This window comes from Erinaceus europaeus, chromosome 17, assembly GCF_950295315.1.
Source record: "Erinaceus europaeus chromosome 17, mEriEur2.1, whole genome shotgun sequence".
Taxonomy (NCBI): Eukaryota; Metazoa; Chordata; class Mammalia; order Eulipotyphla; family Erinaceidae; genus Erinaceus; species Erinaceus europaeus.
The window spans coordinates 64,518,940-64,544,693 of NC_080178.1; the positions used below are offsets into that span (position 1 = coordinate 64,518,940).

Sequence of the window (25,754 nt, forward strand, 5' to 3'; positions counted from 1 at the left end):
TGTGATCACGCTGGCCTTCTCTCGGGCTCTTCTTACGTGCTTGCCCGGATGAAAGGCCTACTGGACAAGGAACAGGAGCACCCTCTGGCCAACAAGAGCAGAGGCCTGGCACTAGTCTGTTTCCTTTAGTCAAGTCCTCATCTGTGACTGCACATTTCAACCTGGTGAGATGCCCTGGAGCAGAAGATTCAGGTAAGCTCTTCCCAGATCCTTGACCTGTAGGAACTCTGAGACAATTAATGTATATTCTTAAAAACTAATACACTTGAGGCAGTCTGTTACTCAGCCAACACACCTGCCCAATATTTATTCAAGCTTTTTCTTCCTTCCTTTCTTTCTTTCTTTCTTCCTTCCTTTCTTTCTTTCTTTCTTTCTTTCTTTCTTTCTTTCTTCCTCCCTTCCTTCCTTCCTTCCTTCCTTCCTTCCTTTCTTTTTTTACCAGAGCACTGCTCAGCTCTGGCTTATGGTGGTACAGGGGATTGAAACTGAGACTTTGGTGCCTCAGGCATGAGAGTCTCTTTGCATAACCATTATGCTATCTACCCCTGCCCTTGGGGAGATGTTTCTTTATTTATATACTTCCATAAACTTTCTTTTTTTAAAATTTTTTATTTATAAAAAGGAAATATTGGGAGTCAGGCGGTGGCGCAGCGGGTTAAGCACACGTGGCACAAGCACAAGGACCGGCATAAGGATCCCGGTTCGAGCCTCAGGCTCCCCACCTGCAGGGGGGGGTCACTTCACAAGAGGTGAAGCAGGTCTGCAGGTGTCTATCTTTCTCTCCCCCTCTCTGTCTTCCCCTCCTCTCTCCATTTCTCTCTGTCCTATCCAACAACAATGACGTCAATAACAACAATAATAACTACAACAACAATAAAAAACAAAAAGGGCAACAAAAGGTAAAATAAATAAGTATAAAAATAAAAATAAATAAATAAGGAAACATTGACTAAACCACAGGATAAGATGGGTACAACTCCACACAATTCCCACCACCAGAACTCCATATCCCATCCCCTCCCCTGATAGCTTTCCTATTCTTTGACCCTCTGGGAGTATGGACCCAGGGTCATTATGGGGTGCAGAAGGTGGAAGGTCCGGCTTCTGTAATTGCTTCCCCGCTGAACATGGGCGTTGACAGGTCGATCCATACTCCCAGCCTGTCTCTCTCTTTCCCTAGTGGGGAAGGTATCTGGGGAAGCGGAGCTCAAGGACACATTGGTGGGGTCGTCTGCCCAGGTCGGCATCATATTAGCATCTGGAACCTGGTGGCTGAAAAGAGAGTTAACATACAAAGCCAAACAAATTGTTGAACAATCATGGACCTAAATGCTGGAAAAGTGCAGATGGGGGGGGGGGTCCTTCATTTTGTAGATAGTTAATAGGCATATTTTAGTTATATTCTATACTAGTGCACTACCGCCCGACTCCCAAGAAAGGATTTTTCTATTTCTTACCCAGATCTGGGCCAATTTTTGGCTGAGGGTGAGTTATATAACAACAACAATTCCTTACGTAGCCATGTGCATGGAAGAGTGGGTTCCCAGGAGCAAAGCTTTTGCTGGGCTGACCACCCCCATGGGGGTCCACCTGGCACCCCTCAGGCAGGACACAAACACCTGGGTGAGCTTGGTGGGATCCAATCAGTTTCTTATCCAGTTGTTTATTTTTGGCTTGCCAGCCTTCACACATGTGCAGTTTCACTGTTCAGGGCCACCTTTTCCAGATGGAGAGAGTGACAGGGAGAGGAGAGACACCACAGTGCCAGAGCTCCCCGTGCTCCTGTGTGGTGTGAGGGCTGGAGTCTAGTCACACCCGTGCCAAGGCAGCCTTCCTCCCAGCTGAGCTGTCTCACTAGCCCCCACTACTCCCATTTTTAAAGTTACATCACGGGGTCTGGGCAGTAGCACAGCAGGTTAAAGTTACCTCACTTCTTTTTCTCCTTCTCCTCCTCCTTCATTTTTTTTTTTTGACTTGCCACCAGGATTATTGCTGGGATTCAGTGCCTGCATGATGATGAACCCACTGCTTCTGACAACCAGTTTTCCTTTATTTTTTAAAAAAATTTTATATTTATTTATTTTCCCTTCTGTTTCCCTTTTTATTGTTGTTGTTTTATTACTGTTGTTATTGATGTCATCTTTGTTAGATAGGACAGAGAGAAATGGAGAGAGGAGGGGAAGGGAGTTGGGAGGTAGCAATCAGTTAAGCGCAGGTGGCACAAAGCACAAGGATGGGCATAAGGATCCCGGTTTGAGCCTGCAGGGGAGTCGCTTCACAGGCAGTGAAGCAAGTTTGCAGGTGTCTGTCTTTCTCTCCCCCTCTCTGTCTTCCCCTCCTCTCCATTTCTCTCTGTCCTATCCAACGACGATGACAATAATAACTACAACAATAAAACAAGGGCAACAAAAGGGAATAAATAAATAAACATTTAAAATAAGAGAGATAGGGGAGAGGAAGACAGAGGAGAAAGATAGACACCTGCAGACCTGTTTCAAGATCTGTGAAGTGACTCCCTTGCAGGTGGGGAGCGGGGGCTCGAACCAGGATCCTTACCCTGTCCTTGTGCTTCATGTCACGTGCGCTTAACCCACTGCGCTATGGCCCGACTCCCAGTTTTCCTTTATTTAGCTTATTTATTTTTTTATTGGATAGAACAAAGAGAATTTGAAAGGGGAAAGGAAGATAGAGAAGTAGAGAGAGACACCTACAGACCTGCTTCACCACTCAGACTCCCCCTTGCTTGGTGGAGGGTCAGAGTCCAAACTCAGGTCCTGGCACATGGTAATGTGTGTGGTCAACCAGATGAACCAATGCCCAACCCCCCACCTTCTACATCCTACATAGTCTTGTTTAGACTACTAAAACTTCTGAAGAAAACTCAGAAATTCCTTATATACAAGAGCCCATGTATGCCTGAGCCCAGAGATCCTTAAAAAAAAAAAAAAAAGACGTGGGGCGAGCCAGGTGGTAACGCAGTGGGTTAAGCACAAGGACCGGCATAAGGGCCCCGGGTCAAGCCCCTGGCTCCCCACCTGCAGGGAAGTTGCTTCACAGGCGGTGAAGCAGGTCTGCAGGTGTCTGTCTTTCTCTCCCCCTCTCTGTCTTCCCCTCCTCTCTCCATTTCTCTCTGTCCTATCCAACAATGATGACATCAATAACTACAACAATAAAACAACAAGGGCAACAAAAGGGAATAAATAAATATTTTTAAAGGATAAATAAAGCAGAAACATTTTTTTAAGTGTGCAGGTTGTAATGGAATCATGCAGGCGCAAGGCCCTGGTGACAAACCTGGTGGTGACGACAACCATGATATCTTTATTTATTCGGAGAGCTGTATTAAGATCTTTCCTCGTGTTTCAGGGTTCTTCAGGGGCTAAATATTTTGGGCCCTGGAAATAAGCTTATTGTTAGAAGCCAGGAATAGGACCACCAGGTAGTGGCACACCTGGTTGAACACATATTTCAGTGTGCAAGAACCAAGGTTAGGGCCTCTGTAGGGAGGAAGCTTCATAAGCAGTAAAGCAGCGCTGCAGGTGTCTTTCTCCCTCTCTCCCTCTCCCTTCCCTTCCCTCTCAATTTCTCTGTTTTTATCCAAAATAACTCAAGAATATTAACAAAATAAATCCTGGGGGCCGGGTGGTAGTGCAGTGGGTTAAGCACACATGGCACGAAGCGCAAGGACTAGCGTAAGGATCCTGGTTCAAGCCCCCAGCTCCCCCCCTGCAGGGGGGTCACTTTACAGGCAGTGAAGCAGGTCTGCAGGTGTCTGTCTTTCTCTCCCTCTCTCTGTCTTCCCTTCCTCTCTCCATTTCTCTGTCCTGTCCAACAACAATGACAGCAATAACAACAATAATAACAACAACAATAAACAATAAGGGCAACAAAAGGGGGAAAGTAACCTCCAGGAGCAGTGGATTCATAGTGCAGGCACTGAGCCCCAGCGATAACCCTGGAGGCAAAAAAAAATAAAAATCCTTAGAAGACAAAAATGAAAATAGACATTAGTGGCAAACTGGGCAGCCTAAGGTGCCCTCAAACATAAGATTCCCAGGTTTGGGAGTCAGGCAGTAGTAGCACAGTGGGTTAAGCACATGTGGCGCAAAGTGCAAGGACCAGCATAAGGATCCCGGTTTGAGCCCCAGGCTCCCGACCTGCAGGGGGGTCACTTCACAAGAGGTGAAGCAGGTCTGCAGGTGTCTATCTTTCTCTCCCCCTCTCTGTCTTCCCCTCCTCTCTCCATTTCTCTCTGTCCTATCCAACAACGATGACATCAATAACAACAGTAATAACTACAACAATGAAACAAGGGCAACAAAAGGAAATAAATAAAAATAACAAAAAAAATTACTTTTTTTTTTTTTGCCATCCCTGGGATTCACTGCTCCAGGCCACCTTTTTTCGGGTAGAAAGAGACACAGAGAGAAAGATAATACAACACCCCTCAGCGTGGGTAAGAGCCATGCTGGAACATGGGTCATACCCTTGACAAAGTAAGTGTGCAGTCCAAGTGAGCTGTCTTGCTGACCCAGAGCTTTATTAATGAGGGAAGTACCATAGGAGGGGTCCAGGGACTGAATGTAGGTCCTCATGCTTACAAGTCTGTTCTCTGCTTACAAGTCTGCTCTCTCCCAATGAGCCAACTTCTAATCACCACCACCCTTTGTTTGAATCCCTGTAAAGGTGTCAAGCCTTTACTGACCGTGCTGGTCAGAACTGCTGTGCAAGCATCAGAAGCCCAGCTTAAAGCAGTTTTGACAGAAAGATATTCCTTGACCAAGCCGTAGGTACGACAGAGATGGACAGAGATGGGCCGGCTCTATGACGCCAGGAGCCAGGATCTTCAACAGTGCCAGGATCCTTGGATTGACTCCCCCGGAGAGGCATGGCTCACTTACAGGTGGGGCGGACTTCCAAAGCAGTTTTACTGTAGGATTAGAAGTGGCGACCCGAGTGAGTCAGTAAGATAGCTCCCTCAGGAAGGCGCCTGCTATGTGCTGTGGGCCTGATTCAGTCCTGACCCTCACCCGCACTGGGGGAAGTTGCAGTGCGATGGCATCTTTTCAGCTCTCCCTTTGTCTCTGTCTGGGAAGATGTCAGCCCGCGGAGTAGAGAAGCCACAGACAACAAACAACAACAAAAAGTTTAGACCTAAAAATGAATTTGAGAGAACCCTGGTGTGGAGTGGCCGGGGAAAGGCTGGACTAAGGGTGGGCATGCCCCCTTTCTGGAAAAGCTGTATGCCAGAGGTGCTCTCATCTCCCCAGCGGGGGCCGAGGCTGTGTCCCTGCCCCACTGCTTGCTGGGTGGGGCTTCCCCGTGGCAGCACATGCGGAGATGTCCGTCCACCTCCGAGAGCTGCGGGCGTGGGGGGGGGGGTCTCTGTTCCGCTCCGCTGCGAATTCTGAGCCTGTTTGTCCAACAGCACAGAAGCGGGTGTCCAGTCTGTGCAGTTTTTCCGGGAAGAAAGGGACGTCCGGCGGGAAACCGGCCAGGCTGGAGAAGGAAGGGGCCACTTAGTGCTGGGGGCCCGAGGGTCACACCCGGTGCTGGAGACGATGGGGAGGCGGACTGAAGCTGCAGGGCAGGACCGGGAGGAGGAACAAGTCAGTGCGAAGGATCGTCCTGCTGCTGCGGCCCTCGGCTCCATCCTGCGCCCCCACAGCCCCCGCCCCAGGGCGCTGTGTCCCCGGCCTCCAGCCCCTGCGCCTCGGCGGTGTCTCCTGGGCTGACTCTGAGACTGTCCCTCCTGGGCATCTGTTTCACTATCTCTGTCCCGGTTTTGTCTCCTCTCGCCTAGTGGCCCGCGCCACCTTCGTTCCCGCCCCTGTGTCCGGGGAGACAGCTGGGAGATAGCTCACCCGGTAGAGCGCGCGCCTTCCCGTCCAGGTCTCCGCCGGGCGGCTCCCCGCGTCCACACTGGCCAGCCCCGTCCCCACCCGCCTTTCTCTTGCGCACCTTTGTCCATCCCGGCCCGGACTCCATCACTGTCCCTTCCCCTCGCCACCCGCGTCCCCACCCCAGGCTCCGCGTCCCCCTCCCTCCCCGGCCCCTCGGCCGGGACCTCGCTGGGGGCGGGGCCGAGGGCCGGGGTAATAACTCGGTTATCCGGGCGAATTGAATTAACTTCGTGCAGCGCCGCCGGGGCCGCAGGTGGGAAGGGCGGGGAGCGGGGTCGGGACCCCGGGGCCGGCGGGGGCGGGGGGCGGCCTGGGGACCCCACCCCGAGGCGCCGACCCCCGCGCCCCCACCCGCAGAGTGGCAGGGACCCTCGTGCCCCGGGGGCCGGGTCCCCTCCGCCCCGCCCCGCCCCGCCCCGCCCCGCCCCTGCGCGGGGTCCTGCGCGTTAAAAGGCGCGGGCGGCCGGCGCGGGCGGCACAGGCGCTGCGGCGGGCGGAGCGGCCGCGACGGGACGGGCGGACTCGCGGGCGCTCAGAGCCGGCCTCGGTCCTCGGCGCCCCGCGCTCCCTGCCCGTCCCGGGACCCCGGCCCCGGCCCGGCCCGGCCCCCGCCCCCCGGGCCGATGGACTACTCCTACCTCAACTCGTACGACTCGTGCGTGGCGGCCATGGAGGCGTCCGCCTACGGCGACTTCGGCGCCTGCAGCCAGCCCGGCGGCTTCCAGTACAGCCCCCTGCGACCCGCCTTCCCCGCCGCCGGGCCGCCCTGCCCCGCGCTCGGCTCCTCCAACTGCGCGCTGGGCGCCCTGCGCGACCACCAGCCCGCGCCCTACTCTGCAGGTGAGCCCGTCCCGCCCTCGGACCCGGGCCCGGGCCACGTCCTGACCCGCCGGTGGCCGCGACTGACCCCGACTGCCGCCACCCCGGGCCCGGCTGCGCCCCCGGTCCCCGGTGAGACGGGGCAGAGCTGCGCCCGCTCGTCCTGGGCTCTTTCTCGCGGCCATGGCCCCTGTCCCGTCCCCTGCGGGCGAAGGCGAGAGCCCGGGCCAGCTCCTGCAGCCTCTCCGAGGCCGCCGACCCCACCTGCACGCAGGCCACCAAGCCGCTGCATCCCCAGCATCCTCAGAAGGCGCCCCGTCCTCGTCGATGGCCCCCCTTCGGGGCTGACCCCCAGCGAGGACCCCTGAGGCAGCCGAGCTGCTTGGGTTGGAAACTCGTTAGAACCCCGGCGCCATCAGGCCCGGCCTGCCCCGCTCTGGACCCATCCCGCCGGTGCCCCCAAACCTTCTTGCACCACGGAAACCCGTTCTTGGGCCTAAGAAAAACGATGTCCAGGTCATTCGCCCACTTTAATTACCCCCAATTCACCCGCCCCCCAGGCTCTCCCAGGTCCTGGGCCCTGGGCCCACCTTCGCACTGAGCCTGTCACCTCACAGCCGCCCCCGTCCCCCCCCCCCAGTGCAGCCGCGCCCAAGCTCCGCACCCCTTCCTTCCAGGGAAGACCGCGGGGCCCTGGGAGAAGACCGGGGTGGGGCGGGGGTGCTGAGATAGAAACCTGGATGTGAGGAGCTAAGAGTCAGGGGGATGAAGCCAGGAACTGGACCAGGGAGGGAGAGAGCACGCGTGCCCAGCACCAGATGTGGATGGAGAGGCTGGATGTGAGAGGTGGGGTTCTAAGATGGGAGGGTGCAGATGGGCATAGGTACAGAGTAATGAGAGCAGAGATGGGGAGACTGGGGGTCTAGGTTTGGGGGTGTGGAAATCAGAACCAGGATGGGGACAGGAGTGATTGACAGGGGGTAAGGAAAATTGGAAGCCGAGATGAGAAAGGTGGGGCGGGGGGGGGTGTGTTGGACAATAACTGGAAGAGGTGAACTAGGGGAGCAGGACAGTGATGAGAAATATTGGGGGCCCTGGAAGACAGGGAGATCTGGAAAGGGGCTGGAGACAGATGGGGGAGATGCTGTGGGAGTCAGTGTGTGTCTGACGGGTGAGGAACTGGGCTGGGTGAGGGAAAGTGGAGGACAGGGTGAGTCGCCTTGCCCAGCGATGCCTGGGAGGGAGAAGGGCAAAGAGAAGACAAACCTAGGCCGCCGCCGAATGGTTTAAATAAACGCCTTCGTCTACGGGCACAAAAAGAAGAGTGGTCTAGAAGGAGAAAGTTGGGAGGAAATGGGGAGTGAAGAAGCGGAAGAGGAGAGAAGGGAGCACATAGGAGGGTGAGGACGCCTGGGAAGGAGAGATGGCAGGCGACGGGGGGGGGGGGGGGGGGGGGGGGGGGGAAGGATGCTGGGGCCTGAGGTGAGGTCCCTGGCTTCCAGGGCTCAGTCGCCCTAGGCCGGAGGAGCAGGACCCGGGAGTTCAGCGGGAAGACTTGCGGGGGCGCAAGGAAGGGTGGTGGGGGAAGGAGTCCTGGCAGAGGCAGAGGCAGAAAGCTAGCAGTGTGGACTGGAGCATCTCACCCAGGTTTCCTCGCTGTGCTCTGAGCCTCCTGCGCCCGCCCTGGCTGTCTTCACCCGGCACTGCCACGGGGAAGGGGGATGGCAGGCGGGTCCTGACAGGCGGGCCCGAGCTCAGCCCCTCTCCCCTCCTCCCCCCCAGTGCCGTACAAGTTCTTCCCGGAGCCGTCGGGCCTGCACGAGAAGCGCAAGCAGCGGCGCATTCGCACGACCTTCACGAGCGCGCAGCTGAAGGAGCTGGAGCGCGTCTTCGCCGAGACCCACTACCCGGACATCTACACGCGCGAGGAGCTGGCGCTCAAGATCGACCTCACGGAGGCCCGCGTGCAGGTGCAGGGCGGCCCCACTCCTCCCAGGCGGCTGGGGTCAGCAGGGAGGGGCAGCTCCATGTCCGGCAGGCACGGGGCCCCACTGGACCCCTGCCAGTGGTGGGGCGGATCTGGGGTCTGGTGACCCCCCCCCCGGCCGCCTTCCCTGCACAGACGTGTGCGCCCGGGGCCCTCCGGGAGGGCTGGGGGCTGCGGGGATGAGCCCCGGCTGAGCTCCCCCCTCCCCCGGCCGCAGGTCTGGTTCCAGAACCGCCGCGCCAAGTTCCGCAAACAGGAGCGCGCAGCAAGCGCCAAGGGCGCCGCGGGGGCGGCGGGCGCCAAGAAGGGCGAGGCGCGCTGCTCGTCGGAGGACGACGACTCCAAGGAATCCACGTGCAGCCCCACGCCCGACAGCACCGCCTCGCTGCCGCCGCCCGCGCCCGGCCTGGCCAGCCCGCGGCTCAGCCCCAGTCCGCTGCCTGCCGCGCTGGGCTCGGGGCCCGGGCCGGGGCCGCAGCCGCTCAAGGGGCCACTGTGGGCCGGCGTGGCGGGCGGCGGGGGCGGCGGGCCGGGCTCGGGCGCGGCCGAGCTGCTCAAGGCCTGGCAGCCTGCGGAGCCGGGGCCGGGGCCCTTCTCGGGGGTGCTGTCCTCCTTCCACAGGAAGCCTGGCCCCGCCCTGAAGACCAACCTCTTCTAGCCGCGGACTCTAGAGCCAAACCCGGGCACCCTCGTCCCCCAACCCCCCCCAGCTTGGCTTTCTTTGGAACCGGGTTCACACCCGCCTGACCCTGTCAACAGGGCTCGAAGGAGGCTCCCCGAGGAGCAGCCCCTTCCTGGCTGGGGGGGGGGTGCCTTTCACCCTCCCGGGCGCAGAGGGCAGGTCCGACACGCCACCGGGGCACCGGACGAGGTTTCCTTTACCAATTTTTTGTTCATTTCCTTTGAAAAAAACTTGTAATTTATTGAAGTGAGTTTTGCTCAATCCAAATAAAACTTAATTTATTGAAGACATCACACTGGCAACGGAGTATAGGGTGGGAACCAGCTGCCCCCAGCCCACCCCCTTGACCAGTGCGGACCTGGTGCCTCTCACTCCCCCCCCCCACGGCCCTGGACTCAAGACCAACCTCAGGTAAGGCCCACACAGAGAAGCTTTAAATAGACCCCCAGACCCGGGGTTCTTCCTTCATTTCCGGATGGACACCCCACAGTGGGGTTTGGGGAGAGGCCCTGGCAAAGCTCCTCCCCTGTGGTTCAAGCCGGGTTGGGGGCTGAGAAACAGCAGTGGGGGGCGGGGCCCCCGCAGTACTCAAGTGGACCCTGTGTACCCCAGGGGTTGGGGCAACGGATCAGAATAACCAGGGTCCTTGGGAAATTGCCACAGGTGATCTGGGGAGATCCCGGGGGCTTAAGATTTGGGGCAGGATGTCCTGACTAGGGCATCCCAGATGACTGGACAGTGTGGGGCACAGACCCCAATAAATATGCGGAAACGCTGCCTCTCCCCTCAAGGGGAGGAGGGGGCGGGGATGGGTAGGGGCTGTGGGCTGGTAGCTTCTGGTGCTGCCTCCATGCTCACTTGCTGAGCTGCAGGGTATCCAGAAGGAGACGCTTATGGGCAGGGTCCTGTACCCCGGCCTCCTCGAGGTCCTCCTCGGTGATGTCGCTGCAGGAATAAGAGAAACTGGGAGATGGACCAGGCAGCCCACAGGTCCCACAGCTCAGCCTCCCTCCTACAGTGGGCAGGCACCCACCCACCCTCCTCCAGCTGAGCCCCTACCTGAGAAACTCCAGGTCATCCCAGCCGTTGTGCACCAGGCCCTCCTCGTAGCGCTCCAAGCCAATGGCCCGCAGCCACGCACCCATGCCTGCCTCGCCCAGACCACTCACCCGACCGGCCTGTGGGCACAGAGCCTGAGGGGACAGGGCATGTCAGGGGGTACTGGGATGCCCACTCACACACACACAGTGGGACCTAAACACAGTGCCCTGTGCTCTGCAGAGAAGGAGACAAGACCTGGGGCTGTCTATGCCATGTCCTCCCCTATTCCCCGCCCATCTCCAGGGCTAAGGTGGCACCCTAAGGACCGAATGGTCGGCGGGCAGGCACCTCAGGCACACAGACACCCGGCTCTGGCCCACATACCTCCTCTGCCAGATCCTCCTGGATGCTCTCCCGGATACGAGGTGGAGGGAAGCTGAGAGGCCTGCTGTAATCGGCGGGCAATGCCCGGAGCGGCTGCAGCTCCAGGGGGCCTGGCAGGAGCACAGAGCGCCCGGCAGGGGGTGCGTAGTCCACCTCACTGAGGGTCTTGGCCATCTGCAGCACTGAGCAGGAGCGGTCATCCCCACCAGTGACTTCCCCCAAGAAAGCGCTGGTGGGCGAGGGGCCTGGGGGTAGTGGGGGTCTTGGGTGGGCCTTTGGGGGTGGTGCGCCTCGGGCCTCACCCCCGCTACGGCCCCGAACAACTAGCCCCGGCAGAGGGTCCAGGCTTGGGGGCAGGAAGATGGCAGAATCTGGCAGTGGCGGGGGTGGGAAATCTGGAGGGGGCAGGGTGCCCCCAGACTCCTCATCTGATGAACTCCCCTCTCCCACACGAGGGGTCCGGTGGAGCCCCAGCTGTGGAGCGGGCACTGTGATGGCCACCTTGTTCTTGGTGACAGGTGGGATGGGGGCTCTGGCAGGCGAGGGTGGCTCTGGGGGTAGCAGCTGGTGTGGGACCCCTTCCAGGACATAGTAGGCAGGGTTGTTGAAGCAGTTCTTGGGTGGGGGTGCCACCACTCCTTCTGGCTCTGGAGCCCCCTCTGGCTTCGACCTAGGTGTAGGAGCAGAACAGCCGAGTCAGGACACTGGTAACACCCCAGGTGATGACAGGATAGAGGGAGGAGGCCTGGGCCCCTGGTCCTAGACTTACATGTGACCTCAAGGACATCATTTTCCCTCTCAGATCTCTGCTGCCTTTGCATCTGTGAGTCCTAAGCTTAACTTAGGGTGCAAATGGGTGCTGGAAGGAGGGTGACAAAGGCCTCCCAAATGACCAGCTAGATCTGGACAACTTCTGGAGGTCCCGCCTACTAAGGGATCTTACTCAGGGACTCAGGTTCGCTTCACTCAAGGCTCGGAACAAAACCAAGGTGACATAACAGCTGAAGAAGTTGAATCCATACCACGCTCTATATAGGAGTTTGTATTTACATCCAGGTGGGAACAAGATACCACGAGCAAGCAAGAAAACTTCCCCAAAGTTCATGCCACAGGCTAGCTGCCCGGTACAGTTAACTATGTGGGAAAGACGTCTTCCTGGCCCGTTAAGTTCAGGGAAAGTATAGTACATAGGACTGAAAGGGGGCTCCTTCCTATCCATGTGCTCAGAGCTCTGATGTCACTGACCTACAGGACAAAGCCAAGAACATACTCTAGCAAGGGCAGCTCCCAGAGTCCACTTACCCACAGTCCTGTGCCCAGTGGGCCATCGTATGGCAGCTCCTCCACACAGAAAGCTCAAGCTTCCGTCTCTGTGTGTGTGGAGGGAGCCGCCACAAAACACGTTTCTGAATTCTGCTTCTCAGGGCAGAATGGGGAAGAAAGGCTGACTGGTCCCTCTGACTCAGAGCCACACTTGAAGAGACCTAGCTGGCCAGAGCAGCCACGGGCACAAGCCCAACACCCCTGTCCTTGGGTCCAAGGGGACCTAGCACAGTGCTAGAATAAGGGGTTGAAGAAGCAGGCAAGGGACAGGTTGCTTCTCTTACCTAGGGGTTAAGGGCTCCTCCCGGGGAGCCGCTCGAGGCGGGGCGGGGGGCCTCCCAGTTGGTGGTGGTTTCTCTGATTCTTCAAATACCTTGGACACTGGGCAGGAGGCCTCTGTGGGGGCTGACTTGCGGCTCCCCGACCTGCCAAGGGGGAAGAGATGAGGCAGGGGCTGGTGAAAAGCCCCCAAGGCCCCTTCCCTTGGCAGCCTCCCCTGAGGCAGCTCACCTAGGCTCCTGGCTGCCTCTGGACGTGGAGGGGGCTTTGCTCTTTGTTCCGGCCTCATCCTTGTCGATGCTGATCCACTCTGGGGGAGCAAGAAAAGGGGGAGGCTCAGAGTGGCTGCCCTAGGCCCCCCATATGCCCACTGGGCCCACGAGCCTACTCACAGCTGAGGGAGAGACCCCCACCCCAATGGCCAGGCTTTCCTTTTCCCTCTGGCCACACCACCCAGCCCACCTCCTGCCCACACTCCTCCCATTAGAGCCCCCACCGTAGAGCCGCTCACGGGTGCCCAGGCGCTCTGTGGGCACCCGCACCTTCATGGACCCGCGGATGTTGCCCGTCTCCTCGCCGCGGTGGGACAGGAACGTCAGGAACTGCTGTGCTGTGCTGCCAATCATGGATTTGAGTGCCACCACACACTCCCCTGGGAGGGGGCAGAGCAAGAAGTTGCCAGACCCTTCTGGGGGCTGGCACCTGGCTCCCTGTCCATTCCGGCACTCCCGCCCCTCGGCCTCACCATAGGACTCGTAGCCGTCCATGGACTTGACTGTGAGCAGGAGGTGCTGGTCCTGCAGGTACTCGATGTCGGCCAGGATAGGCTTGAGCTAAGGTACAGAGGCCCAGTGAGCCCCCCATCGAACCCCAAGCCATCCTGCATGGATGTCTCGTCACATTTAACACCCTGGTGACTGCTTGGGCTTCTGCGTCCACAACGCACATAAGAACCCTGGCCCCCAACCAGGCTTTGGGGTGTCGGCTACTGTACCTCCTTTGCCCTCCCCACAGCCTCACCGTGGGCAGCTGGCGTGAGGACCACTGCACCTTGAGGAAGTTGATGTTGTCACTACTCTGGGCATCATTCTCGAAGCTCTTCTTATACTCTGGGGCGGGGAGGTGGGAGACACCCAACTGAATGCTGAGCCGACACCCATCGTCCCCTCCAGGGAGGACCGACTCTGCCAGGCACCTCCAACCCCACCCAGCCCCCCACCAGGCCACTCCTCTGACCCTCCAGGCAGGTGGAGTAGAACTCAATGAAGAACTTGGTGCGGCTGGCTGTCTTCACAATGGCCTCTATGCTCTCAAACTCAATGTAGGCCTGGTCTGAAGTCTTTGAGAGCCCTGAAGGCAGAGGAAATAGGAATGCTGGGGGAATGGGGGCTAGGAGGGCATGAAGTGGGTAATGGAGGGACAGGACGGTGAGATTGAGTCCCAGGACAGGAAACCAGAGGACCTGTGAGGATTACCCCCAAGAGCCACTCCACTGGGCATGGAGGTGCGAACACGCTCGCACACACAGGTGTGCACTCACACGACAGCACACAGGCACCCTCCACGCACAACTCGAGACAGCCCAGCACCTACACATACACACCCACACACACCCAACTCTGGCCAAACCAGCACCCGCCCCCGTCAGGCCACCAGCTGGGCCCACCCCATGTCCTCCCTGTCACAAGCACACCCAGAAGTCACCTTTCTTGGAAATGAACTGGGAGGTAACGCCAACCTCAAATGCCCCAAACACAGGCGAGTGGTCACTGGTGACGATGTCATCAGTGCAGCCTGGAAATGGGATAGAAAGGGAGGGAGGGAGGGAGCTCAGTGAAAGGTTCCCAGCCCTCTGCTCTCACTTCTCAAATCAGGGGCGGGGCGGGGCGGGGCGGGGCGGGACAACAGGACCCCTGAACTGCCAGAAATCAGGCCTGCCAAGGGGCTCTGACTAACCGTAGGAATTGCAGATGATGTGGGTCTCGGGGTAGGATTTCCAAAGAATCCTGTCACACCACGAAGGCACATTGGTTCGGACCTAGGGCGGGGTGATGGCATGGGGGGCTGCTGAGGACAAGCCCAACCCCTTTGCCACACCAACACACAGCTTCAACCTTGGGTCCTCTCACCCAGGGTCACCTGGGGCGACAGAGGGGCTGCTGAAGATGGAGTGATGCCCCCCCCACCCCCTGTATTTTGAGTCTCTGCAGCCTCAAAGGGTCTCCTACGGCTCGATCACTCTCCTCACTCACCCCAGTTGGCTTCTGCTTGTGCCACGCATAGGTGTCCCGGGAGCCCCGCTCATAGCGGTAGGTGGGTGGGAAGGAGATTTCCTCCTCACCTGGGAAGCAGCAGGTAGGGGTCAGGGAGTCCACAGGGCTCCCCTCGCCCTGCTCTTGGGAAGCCCCTGTGGGGCCCACACTCACTGAAGCGAAGGAAGACCTTGTGCTTCTCCCGCTCCAAGTTGAGCTGGTCCACCCTGAGCAGGGGCTCAAACTCCTTCCTGCTGATGTAGTTCAGGATCTCCTGGGAGAGGGGACACACAGGCTGGATACAGTCCTCTTGGACCCATGTGGCACCCAGCCCAGACTTCCTCCCAGACTCCACTGCTGCTGGGCCCTGCTGGCACCTGGATATCCATGTCCAGGCGGTAGTTGAGGTCCCCAAACCAGAAGAGGTGAGTGAAACGCAGAGAGATGTCGAAGGCACTGAGCTGCCGGTCGCCCAGCGAGAGCAGCCGTAGGATGTCCAGGTAGTTCTGGTTCCGCCTGGGGTTGCAGGTGCGGGTGAACCCCAGGGGCAAGGGTGGGAAAAGTGAAGGAGGGAAGAGTCCTTCAGGCTGGGAACACGGGAGGTCTTTGTGCGGTGAGGCTCCTGGCTGAGTCCAGCACACTAGGTACCAGAGTGGTGTTCTGGCTTCTCACATGCAAGCCCTGCACTCTGCCAGCTTCACTACTTTCCAGGCCCGCCCGCCCATGTGACCTTTTGGAAAGGATGCGCCACTCTCTCATATGGTTTAAGAAATAAAAATAGTGGTCCGGGAGGTGGTGCAGTGGATCAAATGTTGGTCTCTCAGGCATGAGGTCCTGAGTTCGATCCCTGGCAGCACATGTGCCAGTGATGTCTGGTTCTTCCTCTCTCTCCTAGCCCTCTCATTAATAAATAAATAAAATATTTTTAAAAAGAAAAGAAAAAATATTCAGAGGGGCTGGGTGGTGGTGCACCTGGTTGAGTGCACGTTACAATGAGCAAGGACCTGGGTTCAAGCCCCCAGTCCCCACTTGCAGGGGGAAAGCTTCATAAGTGATGAAGCAGTGCTGAAGGTGTCTGTCTATCTCCTCCTTCCTCACAATTTCTATCCAATAAATAAATAAAGATAAATTTTTTAAAAATTCTTTTTAAGTGAGATGTCCCAGAAACCGGTGGTGGGGTAGGGATCAGGCTTCCTGGAAAGGAAGGAGCTAGCGACAAGGTCAGGGACAGCGGTCTCTCAAACTAGGAGAAGGGGCCCCTGGGGATCAAGCTGCGGGAGGGTTATGTGGGAGAAGAGGTATGGCTGAGCGGAGGCAGGGTAGAGAGCACAGAGAAGGCACCCTCTCACCCACCGGGCCGTCTTCTCATTTCCCGAGGTAAGGTGGCAATTCACAAAGCCGAATGATGTGCCGTTGAACATGAAAGAGACCCCTACGGCCCCCTTGTTTCCTGTCAGGGCAAGCAAGAAAAGAAGTGCTAAGCTTGGAAAGACTAATGAATCAGAACAGGACAAAGAGAAGAAGTAAATGAAAGGTGCATTTTAAGATGAAAGAATTTTTAAAATATTGGTAAAGTTACTGTAAACAAAGTCAAAAGAAAATTAGAAAAAAGAAAAAGGAAGTCCTGAGTTGCGCCCAGAGAGCCCCCCCACCCTGCTCTCTGCCCCTTGAAGCAGCAGCGGGAGACAGTTCCAAAGCCCTGCCACCCAGATGCTCTGTGTAAGCACCACACCCACAGCAGACACAGGCAGCCCCTTGGGACAGCAGAGACCACAGGGGAGCCCAGGGGTGCAGTGACAGGCCCTGCAGCTTGGGAGCAGAGTCTCCCCTGGGACAGCACTGAGCTATGTACGCCCCAGAGGACTCTGGGCCTGGCTCCACCCTGACTACTGTGTGACCCTGCGCAGGTCACTCAACCGCTGCAGGCCTGAGTATGATCACGTACATGAAAAAAAGCCAAGCACTCCCACCGAGGGAGGCCTAGGCGGGGAGGAAGCAGAAGACACGGATGGAGGGAGCCTGTCCCTTCACTCACCCAGAGTGTTGGCGATGCCGGTCTTCACGCTGGAGGTGCTGACATGGCTGATGCGGTTCTCATGCTCTGGCTTCACCAGCACGGCTACTTTGATGTTCCACAGTGACTGCATGGCAATCTGGGGACAGGGGGCAGGTCAGCTCTGCCCTGGGCTGGGCCCTGTGGGCAACCCCCACTGGCCTACACTGGGGCTCGGTGCCTGCACTACGAATCCACTGCTCCTGGAGGCCACTTTCCCCATTTTGTTGCCCTTGTTGTGGTTGTGGCCGTTATTATTGTTATAGCTGTTGCTGTTGTTGGACAGGACTGAGAAAAATCGAGACAGGAGAAGAGAGAGAAAGACAGACACCTGCAGACCTGCTTCACCGCCTGTGAAGCGACTCCCCTGCAGGTGGGGAGCCGGGGGCTCGAATCCTTACGCCGGTCCTCGCGCTTTGTGCCACGTGCGCTTAGCCCGCTGCGCCACCTCCCAGCCCCCCGACTGATTTTTTTTTAAGTTACTTATTTTTATCTTCTTGGGCCGAGAGAAACTGAGAAGGAAGAGAGCAAAAGATAAAGATGCCTAGAGCTCTGCTTCATCACTCATGAAACTTCCCCTGCAGACAAGGAGAAGAGGCGTGAACCCGAGTCCTTGAGCACTGTAGTATGTGTGCTCTGCCAGATGTACCACTGCCTGGCCCCTCTGGTGACTGTTCTGGCCTGTTCCCCCTTCTTCCTGAGGGACAGGAAAAAAAAGAAAAAGGCCCCTCCTGCAACATCAAGGACTCAGCCTGACCCCCTAGAGCTGTGCCCAGGGACAGAGGGAGCAGCAGTCGAGCCAGGATGCCCACAGTGCCTGGGACGAAGGGCAGGGCCAGGTGGTCCCTCACCGGGCGGTAGTCCAGGTCTGTGAGCTCCTTCAGGCCCCCGCGCAGCAGGTCCAGCCACTCTCGGTCGCCCACAGAGTTCTCCTGGGTCCCGAAGACATAGATGTCATGGGGTATGGTCACAGTGACCTCATCCAGGGTCTTCCCCAGGCCCTTGGAAGTGAACCAAGACGTCACATTTTTCGGAGGTGGCACACTTCCTGCAGGCAGAGGGGAAGGGGTGTCAGGCCCTGTCCAGGGTGCCCCTCTTCCTCACCCCCTGGACCCCCTCCCCCCGGGCCTGACCCATGTTCCAGCTTCCAATGAACACAGAGATCATGTCTGGCTCGTCTTGCTTGGAGTGTTTGTTCTTCATGAGCTGCAGCAGCTGGCAGAAGGCTTCCCGCTTCTGGGGGGGGACAACAGCCAGTCAGGGTGGGCTGAGCGAGCAGGACGCCCCTGCTAGGCGACAGGCAGCATGAGGAGGACGTGCCCATCGGGTTCTGTTGTGTAGGTCCACAGCTCAGTAACCACAGCTGCTCAGTCTGCCGAGTGGACGGTCAGATCCATGGCCAGGCCACCTGCTCTGCACGCCGACCCTCTAGCCTGTCAGCTGACACTCACCCGGGCACTGACGAAGATGAAGTCCTTGCGCTGCGTCCGGTCCTTTTCCTTCTCAAACACGACACCCAACTTGTTCTGGACACGCTGGGACTTGATGAGCTGGCGGACTGGGCGATGGGGAGTGGGGTGTCGCACCAGCCAGCTCCAAGGTCCAGGCTATCCTGCTCCTGTCCCCCAACCACCCAGGGCACTGGCTTACTGCGGTCATGTGTGAAGGTCGTCCAGTCCTCCTGTGAGTCCCGCTGTCTCCGGAGCAACACCAGCCGCCCCCCCTCCACGTCCACGCTCAGGGTGAACTTCTGCGATTTCCCAATCTTGGTCAGGTCACCCAGAGTCACATCCAGTTTGACCTGCAGGCCAGAAGGTAAGAGCCTACTGAAAAGACCTAGGGCGGCCTGGAAGGTGTCACAGATAAAACACTGGGCCCTCAAGCAGAAGGTCTCGAGTTCAGTCCTGGGCAATGCATATGCCAGAGTGACGATCTGGTTCTCACTCTCACTCTCCTTTTCCTCCTCTTCCCCTCCCTCCGTCTTTCTCATAGATAAATAACTACATCTTTGAAAAGATCTAGCAACATACAGGTATGGAGGTGGTACAGTGGAGAAAGTGCTGGATAGTCAAGCATGAGGTCCTGGGTTTGAACCCTGGCATTGCATGTGCCAGGGTAATGCTCTGATTCTCAGTAAGTTTTAAAAAACTTTTCTTTAAATACTTGGGCAGACAGCCACTCCCCACCTCTGTCCATATTCTGTCCACCCCCCACCCAAGGCCCTATCCAGTACCCATTCCTGTACCTCGAAGGCCTGCACAGGGATGGTCTTGGCCTTGCGAGTGGCTGGCTGCAGCGGCGCTGGGGGCGCTGTGGAGCTCATGTCCTGCAGGGCCTTCAGAGCCTAGAGGGGGAGGGCCAAGAAGGCCAGGGACGGTCAGGGGCCAGCTGAGGTCAGAGTCAATGCTACAAGGTAAGTTCAAGTTTGATTTTGTTTTTACCAGAGCACTGGCTAGCTGTGGCTTATAATGGCGAGCGGAATGAAATCTGGGACTTCAGAACCTCAGACATGAAAGTCTTTTGCATAACCATTATGTTATCTCTCCTGCGCTTCCTCTTTAAAAAAATATTATTTATTTATTTTGGATAGAGACAGATTTAGAGGGAAGATGGAGACAGAGAAGGAGAGACACCTGCAGCACTGCTTCACCAATTATGAACCTTCTCCCCGCAGGTGAGGGCTGGGGATTGAACCCTGGTCCTTGCATATGGTAAAGTATGTGCTCAGCCAGGTGTGCACCACTACCTAGCTCCCTCAGTCTTTTTTAAAGACTTTTTTTTTCTTTTTGAGACAGAAAGAGAGAGAGTGAAAGAGAGCACAGCCCCGAAGCTTCCTTCAGTGCGGTGGGGGCCAGGCTCCTACATGGGCTACAAAGCAGCGCACTATCCCAGCGAGCTAGTTCACCAGCCCAGGTTCAGGGGTGAGACCAGTTAAGCTGGTGTGAGTGGTCAGGGACTTGGGGGTCAGGCCACCTTCTTCTGGATGCCCGACAGGAAGTCCTTGAGCACCGACAGCTTCAGCACCAGGCTCTCCAGTTCCCGCTCTCCGGTTGGTGCTGGGCTCTGCGGAGATGGAGAACGTGGTTTCCACACGAGGTCCCCAGACTAGCCCAACGTGAACCCACAACCCAAGGCCCCCCAATCCCACCTGCTGCTGCAAGAGGCGGGTGACCATGGGGGAGCTCTGCTGGTCAAACACCTTGGACAGGATCTCCAGGCCAGACAGGACCTTGTCAACCTCGCTGGAGGAAGTGTCAACTCAGAACACCCCACCCAGACCCGGGGTAGCAGGGGGCCAGGTGTGTAGTTTAGGGTGCAGGTGAGAAAAGTTCAGAGGTCAGACTGTTCATGGCGAAGGGAGCAGGAGAGGCCAGGTCAGAGGTGAGGGCGCAGCATGGTGTTGGGTGTCCTGGTACCTGTGCAGCTTCCGGCAGGAGGTAGCCAGGGTGCGGGTGAGGTGGGGCAGGCTGCTTGCTCCAGCCCGCACAGCCTCCAGGTCCAGCCCGTAGCTACCCTTCAGGTACTCATGAGAGACAGTACTCAGCCCATTGGGGGCGCTTCCACGAGGTGTTTGGAGATGGAAGAGAGAATGAAAAGTCCCTGGGTGGGCTCCTCCTGGCCCCATCCCAGCACTCCCACCTCACCCTCCAGGAGCCATACTGGGGGCACTGTGTGTGGTGGCTCAAGGGGTCTTCCCTCAGAGTTCAATGAGATTAGGGCTCAGAGGATATCCCCACCTTTGGTAAGGACACAGCACTTCTAAGAAAGGAGCTTTCAGCTCAATGGAGGAAGGGGTGAGAGGGCCTCACCTCTCAGCAGCGAGAGTTGTGGGGGCCTCAGGGGCTGCTGGGGGGCTGTTGAACCCCGTGGGGGCAGAAATGCTGGTGGAGCCAGAGCGTGGGGGCAGCGGGGGCTTCTCGTCCTCCCCATCTGTGGGCAGGATCAGAGAAAGGGGATAACAGTTTGGGCCTCCCACCTTCAGTGAAGCATGGGGGAGATGACAAGGCTGTCAGGGACCCCCCCCTGAAGAGGGTTGGGGGCAGCAGCAGAGTCCAGGGACAGGGAGGGCTGGCACCTGAGGCGTCTCGGTCATCCGGGGGGTCCAGCTCCCTCTCCCTCTCCACAGGCAGCAGCAGCGCGCACACCAGACCCTGGTTCGGCTGGGCATAGAGGCCGATGAGCTCACCCAGGGTCTGGAAGCGGCGCACAGGCACACCCTGCGAGGTCTGCACACAGGCGCCAGAGGGAGACAGCGTCAGCCATGCCGGCCTGAGCCTCAGGTAGGGGCCAGGCCAAGGGTCAAGGGTCAGTCCAAGCTCCTACCTGCACAGCCAGGAAGTCCTCTCCATCGGGAAGAATGCGGTAGGTGTGCACATGCTTCTGAAACCTGGTGGCAGGGGGAGTCACACCCCAGGAATCTCACCCCCAGGTCAGGATCAAAGCTCCAGGACACACCCCCTCCTTCCAGCAGGCTCAGACCCCAGTGCCTGAGTCTGGCTTCCCCAGAACTGTCTGCCAGGCTGCGTGGGGTTAATGGTGGGGTGGCCCATATCCCACAGACACACCCCACCCCACCCCCACCCCCACGACCTTCACAGGCTCCACTCTCACCACAGGGGCAGAGCCCGGGAAGCAACAGTTCTTTTGTGGCCTCTACAGCTGTCTAAACAGCCCCTCTGGGCTGTGGTACCAGTCTGGGCCCCCCGCCAGAGAGAGAGTCCTCAGAAGCCCAGTTAACCTCAGTTTGCATGCATGGGCTATGTGCTCACACCCATGGCCGTGTCTGGCTCTGCTGGAGCCGGGTGTGTCTGGGACATTTGCCGGGCGTGGGGGGGTCTCATCTGAGTGCTTTTCCCCTTCATCCTCAGACACAGGAAACTGGGATAGCCCAGTAGGGCCCTCTGTGGAAGACCCGGGCCTCTAGGAGCCTGAAGGCTAGGAGGGGAAGGGGTGCTTGACAGATGGCAGGAACAGCTGAACAGGTGACAGCTGAACAGGTGACAGCTGAGCTGGGCCAGGGCACAACAGCCACACTGCGGGGGTGGAAGCTTCCCCCTTCAGCCACAGCTCAGGTAGGACTACCGGAGTCCCCTACGGACATCTGGCAGGACACAGGTGTTGGCATCAGAAGGCCAAACACCTCTTGGCCATGGGGCCACCTCTCTTGGCTCCCTTATGCAAATGCCCTTCTGCGGTTGTCAGACTGCAGGCTGCTGGGAGCCCTTGTGTACCGGCCTCTGGGCCGTGTTTAAGGCAAGCAGAGCCCACTGAGTCCTGCCTCAGTGGCAGGCAGGACACTCAGCACCACCCACCCCTAGATTCTGAGGCAGGTACTGTGGTCATCCCCATTCTCCAGGAAAGGAAACAAGCTCAGAGAGGAAGAGTGCATTGCCTAAGGTCACAGAGCAGAGAAAAGGAAGAGCGGGGATTTAAAGCTAGGACAGGGTTGAGGGATTGTGTCCTGACTCACTGCCGGCTTACAGAGGACTAGGGCTGTGCCTTGAGTGTCACTGCATACAGTCGTACAGTCGGGTGTGCAGCAGACAAAATGTTCCTCGGGCCCACCCCCAGGCTCCACAGAGGCAGGAAAACCAGTCAGCAGGGAAAGCTGCGGTTTCCAAGAATGGACCCTCACCCCACCCTCCCCTGGCAATGGACTCCTCCCGGGACAACAATGTTTCTCCCCAGACACCAGCCCAGCTGTCCCATCCCACTCAACAGCTGACCCAGCACCTGCCTCCCTCTCCCCAAGTAGGGGGCTGGGGAGCTGGGCTCTGGGAGATCTATCTGCTTGGGCTGCCTGCCCTCTCTAGGCTCCCCTCCTGGAGGCCCTCAAACCTGGAGCACAAGATGGGACTTAAATGGCTCCTGTTTTTGCAGGTACACCACCAAGACTTGATTTTCCAGCCTCCGCTCCGCTAGCTTTGCAGATCACATACTTCACTACGGCGGGGGGGGGGGGGGGGGGGGGGGGGGCTGCCCTGTGCTTTGGAGGGTTGGCAGCATCCCTGGACAAGCAAAAAAGCTCTCAGGACCTTGTCAAACGTGCCCCAAAGGGTACAGTTCACTCCAGCTGAGCCCCACTGGTTTAGGCTAACGTGCCCCTAATGGTGTAAAAGCAGACGGGGGGGGGGGGGGGGGGGACCAGAGGGACAGGGACTTGGAAGGGTTCCACCCAGCTAAGGAGGAACAGAACTAGATGGAAAAGTCACCCCCCAGAGAAGGCCACCCCGCCGGCACCGGGCCACAGCGAGGACTCCCAAACTGAAAGTGCACCCCCCACCCCCCACGCCACGCCACGCCACGCATGGGTGCAGGCGCCGCGCCGCACCGCACCGCACCGCTGGGGCAGCCGGGGCTGAAGCCCAGAGCCCAGCTGCAGCTCATTCACTGGTTCAAGAGCAGTGACCTCACCCCCAGCTCCCCCTTCCCCTTGTCCCACCTGGCCCCTCACCCCCAACCTCAGTCCAGCAGCCCCTTAAGGGCTGCGCTCGCCCTTCCGCCCCGTGAGCCCGGGGGTGCCTGTGAGGGTCGGCCCGGGCCGCTGCACTTCTCCCCCCACAGCCACCCTGGGCGGCAGGCCTCCACCTCCTCCGCCCTCGGGGGCGCGACCCGGGCACCGGATCCGGCAGGAAGGAAGCGCCCCGCGCAGGCCCCCGCCCCAGGAGCCCCCGCAACACTCACAGCACGCAGAGCGCGAAGGCTCCCGCCACGCTCTCGCTGTCTCGCACCAGGAAGCTGCCATCGCGGCCGGCCCGGGCCAGCAGCTCCTCGGCCGCGGCGCGGCTCAGGTCGCGGTGGTACCAGGCGGGGGCCGGGCCGCCCGTCGCGCACCCCGGGCCCGGCGCCCCGCATGCCGCGGCCATGACCCGGCTCAGCGCCGCGCGCGCCGGCCGCCCCGCTCCATCCGCCCCGGGGCGCTCGGGGCTGCGGCCGGGGATCGGCGGGTCGGCCCGCGCCCGCCTTCGGGGCTCCGCGCTCCCCCGCGCAGGCCGCTCCGCTTGCCGCGCAGCCGCCGCCGGCAGCGCCCGCCTCAACTTGAAGAGAAAGAAAAGTTTGTTCCGAGGCGGCGGGGGAGGGGCGGGCGCGGCGCGGGGTCCCCGCCCCCCGCGCTCGGCCCGGCGCCCGGCCCGCCCCCGCCCCCGCCGCCCCTGCAGGCCGGGGCCCCCGGCGTTCGCGCCCGGCTGCGGGTCTCCGGGCCGCGTCGCCACCCGCAGGAGAGAGCCCCGGCGCCCCGGCCCTGGGGTCCAGGCCCCTCGACCTCTGCGGCGGCGGGCCTCGCAGCTCCCGCGGGCGCCGGGGCCGCCCCACACTCCCCACACGCGCCCCCTTCCCGCCTCCCCAGGCCGCGGAGGACCCGGGGTGAACTTTCTCCGACCGTCCCAGCAGAGGACCCCGGACCCCACGGAATCAGCCCGCTGGCAGGCGAACCCCAAACTCCACTGGGCGCAGACGCGGACGAGCGGTGCCCGGCCCTCCCCCTCCCGGCCGGCCGATCCCTCGGCCCCTCCCCCGCCGCAGGCCGGTCCTCGGGCCCCGCGGGTCGCCCCCTGCCCCCCGCCCCGTCAGAAGCCCCCCGGGTCCTGAGCCCCGGCCGCCGCTGCAGGCCCCCACCTCGGGCGCGGCTCCTGCGCCCCCTCCCCGGCCAGGGGAGCAGGGGAAGCGGCCCCGGGCGCTGAGCGGCCACTTAAGATGGCCATGGCCGCCGCGCCCCCGCCCGCCCGCCCCGCCCCGCCCCCCCCCCGCCGCCCGGGGAGCCCCGCGCGGGCCTCGGCGCCTCGTCTTCCCGCCTGTGAAATGGGGCTGCGCCCGCAGAGCCCGCAGCGCCCGCTGCCGGGCGCCGGCGACTTTTATTGTCCATCCAGGAACCGCGAAGGTGACAGCTGTGTAAACTGTAAAGCGCGGCGGCCCGGCCGACGGGTATTATTAGCTCCCGCCCCCGCCTCGGCGACTCCCTCCAAGTCAACAAACTTGAGCCCGGGTGGGCGGGACACGGTCCCGGGGTGCTAGGGCGCCCGCACCGCGGGGCCCCCTCACCTCACGGCGGGCCGCGGGGCTGGGGGGGGGGGAACCGGACTGCCGGAAAGGGGGCGGGGCCCGCAGGAGGTCGGCCCACCCCGTCCGTGAAAAAGACCTAGCCGGTGGCGGCGTCTCCGGGGAGCCCGCTTCCTGCCCGGCCCCGCCCCCTGGCTCCTTAAAGGCGCAGGCCTCCAGCCCGGCGCCCGCCGCTGCCAAGTCCAGGCCGTGGGCGAAGGAGCCCCTTTAACCCGCCAGGACGCTTTCACTTTGCTGCATTGAACTTGCCCCGAGTCTGGATCCGTCCCGGGCAGCTCCTTCCTCCTGTTCAAGTTGGCAGCACCGCCTCACCCCAGGTGAAGCAAAGCCTGAATGTTGAGGGGCCTCTCTGGGGCCTGCCAGATCAGGAACGTGTAATGACTGAAACACCCAAACCCGTCCAGGAGCCCAATCTGTGGCCTCGCTTCAATCTCTGCCCCACTTCCCTCATCGGTCACTTCTAGGTCACTGAGGAAGATGAATCAGAGGAGCACCATGTGGTGAGGAGAGGCCGGGACTAGGAGTCCTCATGCCTGGGTTCTAGTCCTAGCTAGATCACCTATCAAACCCAGATTTATGCCTCTGCTCGCATGCAAATCCACTGCTAATTTGCCTTCTTTTTTTCTTTCTTTTTTTTTTCTTCAGACCATTGCTCTGTTTTGGTTTTTCATAGAACCTAGCACCTCAGGCATGAGAGTTCAGTGAGTTGCTGCTGGCCTAGCTCCCTAATTCTGGAGGCAATTGCTATTGGGATGTAGAGACAAAGATTTCCCCACCCTCCCACCCAAAGGAAAGGGAAGTTAAAAACTCAAGAGTTCCATTCAGGCCCAACTTCTGGAAGGTTGTGAAAAGACAAGAGGAAAAAGAAAAATGACCCTCCAGAACCACACCTCCCCTAGTCCTGGGAGGGAAGGAAGGTGCCAGGCTTGGGGCCCTGGGAAGTCCCTTTGAGGTTCCTATCTTGCAGCCACGCCTC

The 25,754-nt window shown here is 59.4% G+C and overlaps 2 protein-coding genes across 4 annotated transcripts; one reads left to right on the forward strand and one right to left on the reverse strand.

The window, feature by feature from the left end:
- The first annotated feature begins 6,234 nt into the window (after positions 1 to 6,234).
- Positions 6,235 to 9,554, forward strand: PHOX2A (paired like homeobox 2A). Its single transcript, XM_060177494.1, has 3 exons — positions 6,235 to 6,743; positions 8,505 to 8,692; positions 8,927 to 9,554. Exons 1-3 carry the CDS (start codon positions 6,527 to 6,529, stop codon positions 9,365 to 9,367), a joined length of 846 nt encoding a protein of 281 aa, XP_060033477.1. The 5' UTR covers positions 6,235 to 6,526; the 3' UTR covers positions 9,368 to 9,554.
- Positions 9,555 to 9,654: 100 nt separating this feature from the next.
- On the reverse strand, positions 9,655 to 24,479 carry INPPL1 (inositol polyphosphate phosphatase like 1). 3 transcript variants are annotated; one of them, XM_060176885.1, is made up of 29 exons: positions 24,338 to 24,479; positions 23,408 to 23,760; positions 21,047 to 21,110; positions 20,799 to 20,949; positions 20,533 to 20,653; positions 20,140 to 20,280; positions 19,872 to 19,965; positions 19,697 to 19,786; positions 18,969 to 19,067; positions 18,374 to 18,524; positions 18,175 to 18,281; positions 17,857 to 17,959; positions 17,575 to 17,771; positions 16,706 to 16,823; positions 16,024 to 16,120; positions 15,048 to 15,186; positions 14,845 to 14,944; positions 14,671 to 14,759; positions 14,375 to 14,456; positions 14,123 to 14,212; positions 13,655 to 13,768; positions 13,439 to 13,527; positions 13,164 to 13,251; positions 12,915 to 13,070; positions 12,650 to 12,728; positions 12,424 to 12,564; positions 10,817 to 11,486; positions 10,451 to 10,584; positions 9,655 to 10,336 (listed from the first exon to the last, which is right to left on the reverse strand). In XM_060176885.1, exons 2-29 carry the CDS (start codon positions 23,587 to 23,589, stop codon positions 10,246 to 10,248), a joined length of 3,777 nt encoding a protein of 1,258 aa, XP_060032868.1. In that variant the 5' UTR covers positions 23,590 to 23,760; positions 24,338 to 24,479; the 3' UTR covers positions 9,655 to 10,245. The 3 variants fall into 3 exon arrangements, with proteins under 3 accessions (XP_060032868.1, XP_060032867.1, XP_060032869.1); XM_060176884.1 differs by lacking the exon at positions 24,338 to 24,479 and having other exon boundaries at positions 23,408 to 23,978; XM_060176886.1 differs by lacking the exons at positions 20,140 to 20,280; positions 24,338 to 24,479 and having other exon boundaries at positions 23,408 to 23,979.
- Between the last annotated feature and the right edge of the window lie 1,275 nt (positions 24,480 to 25,754).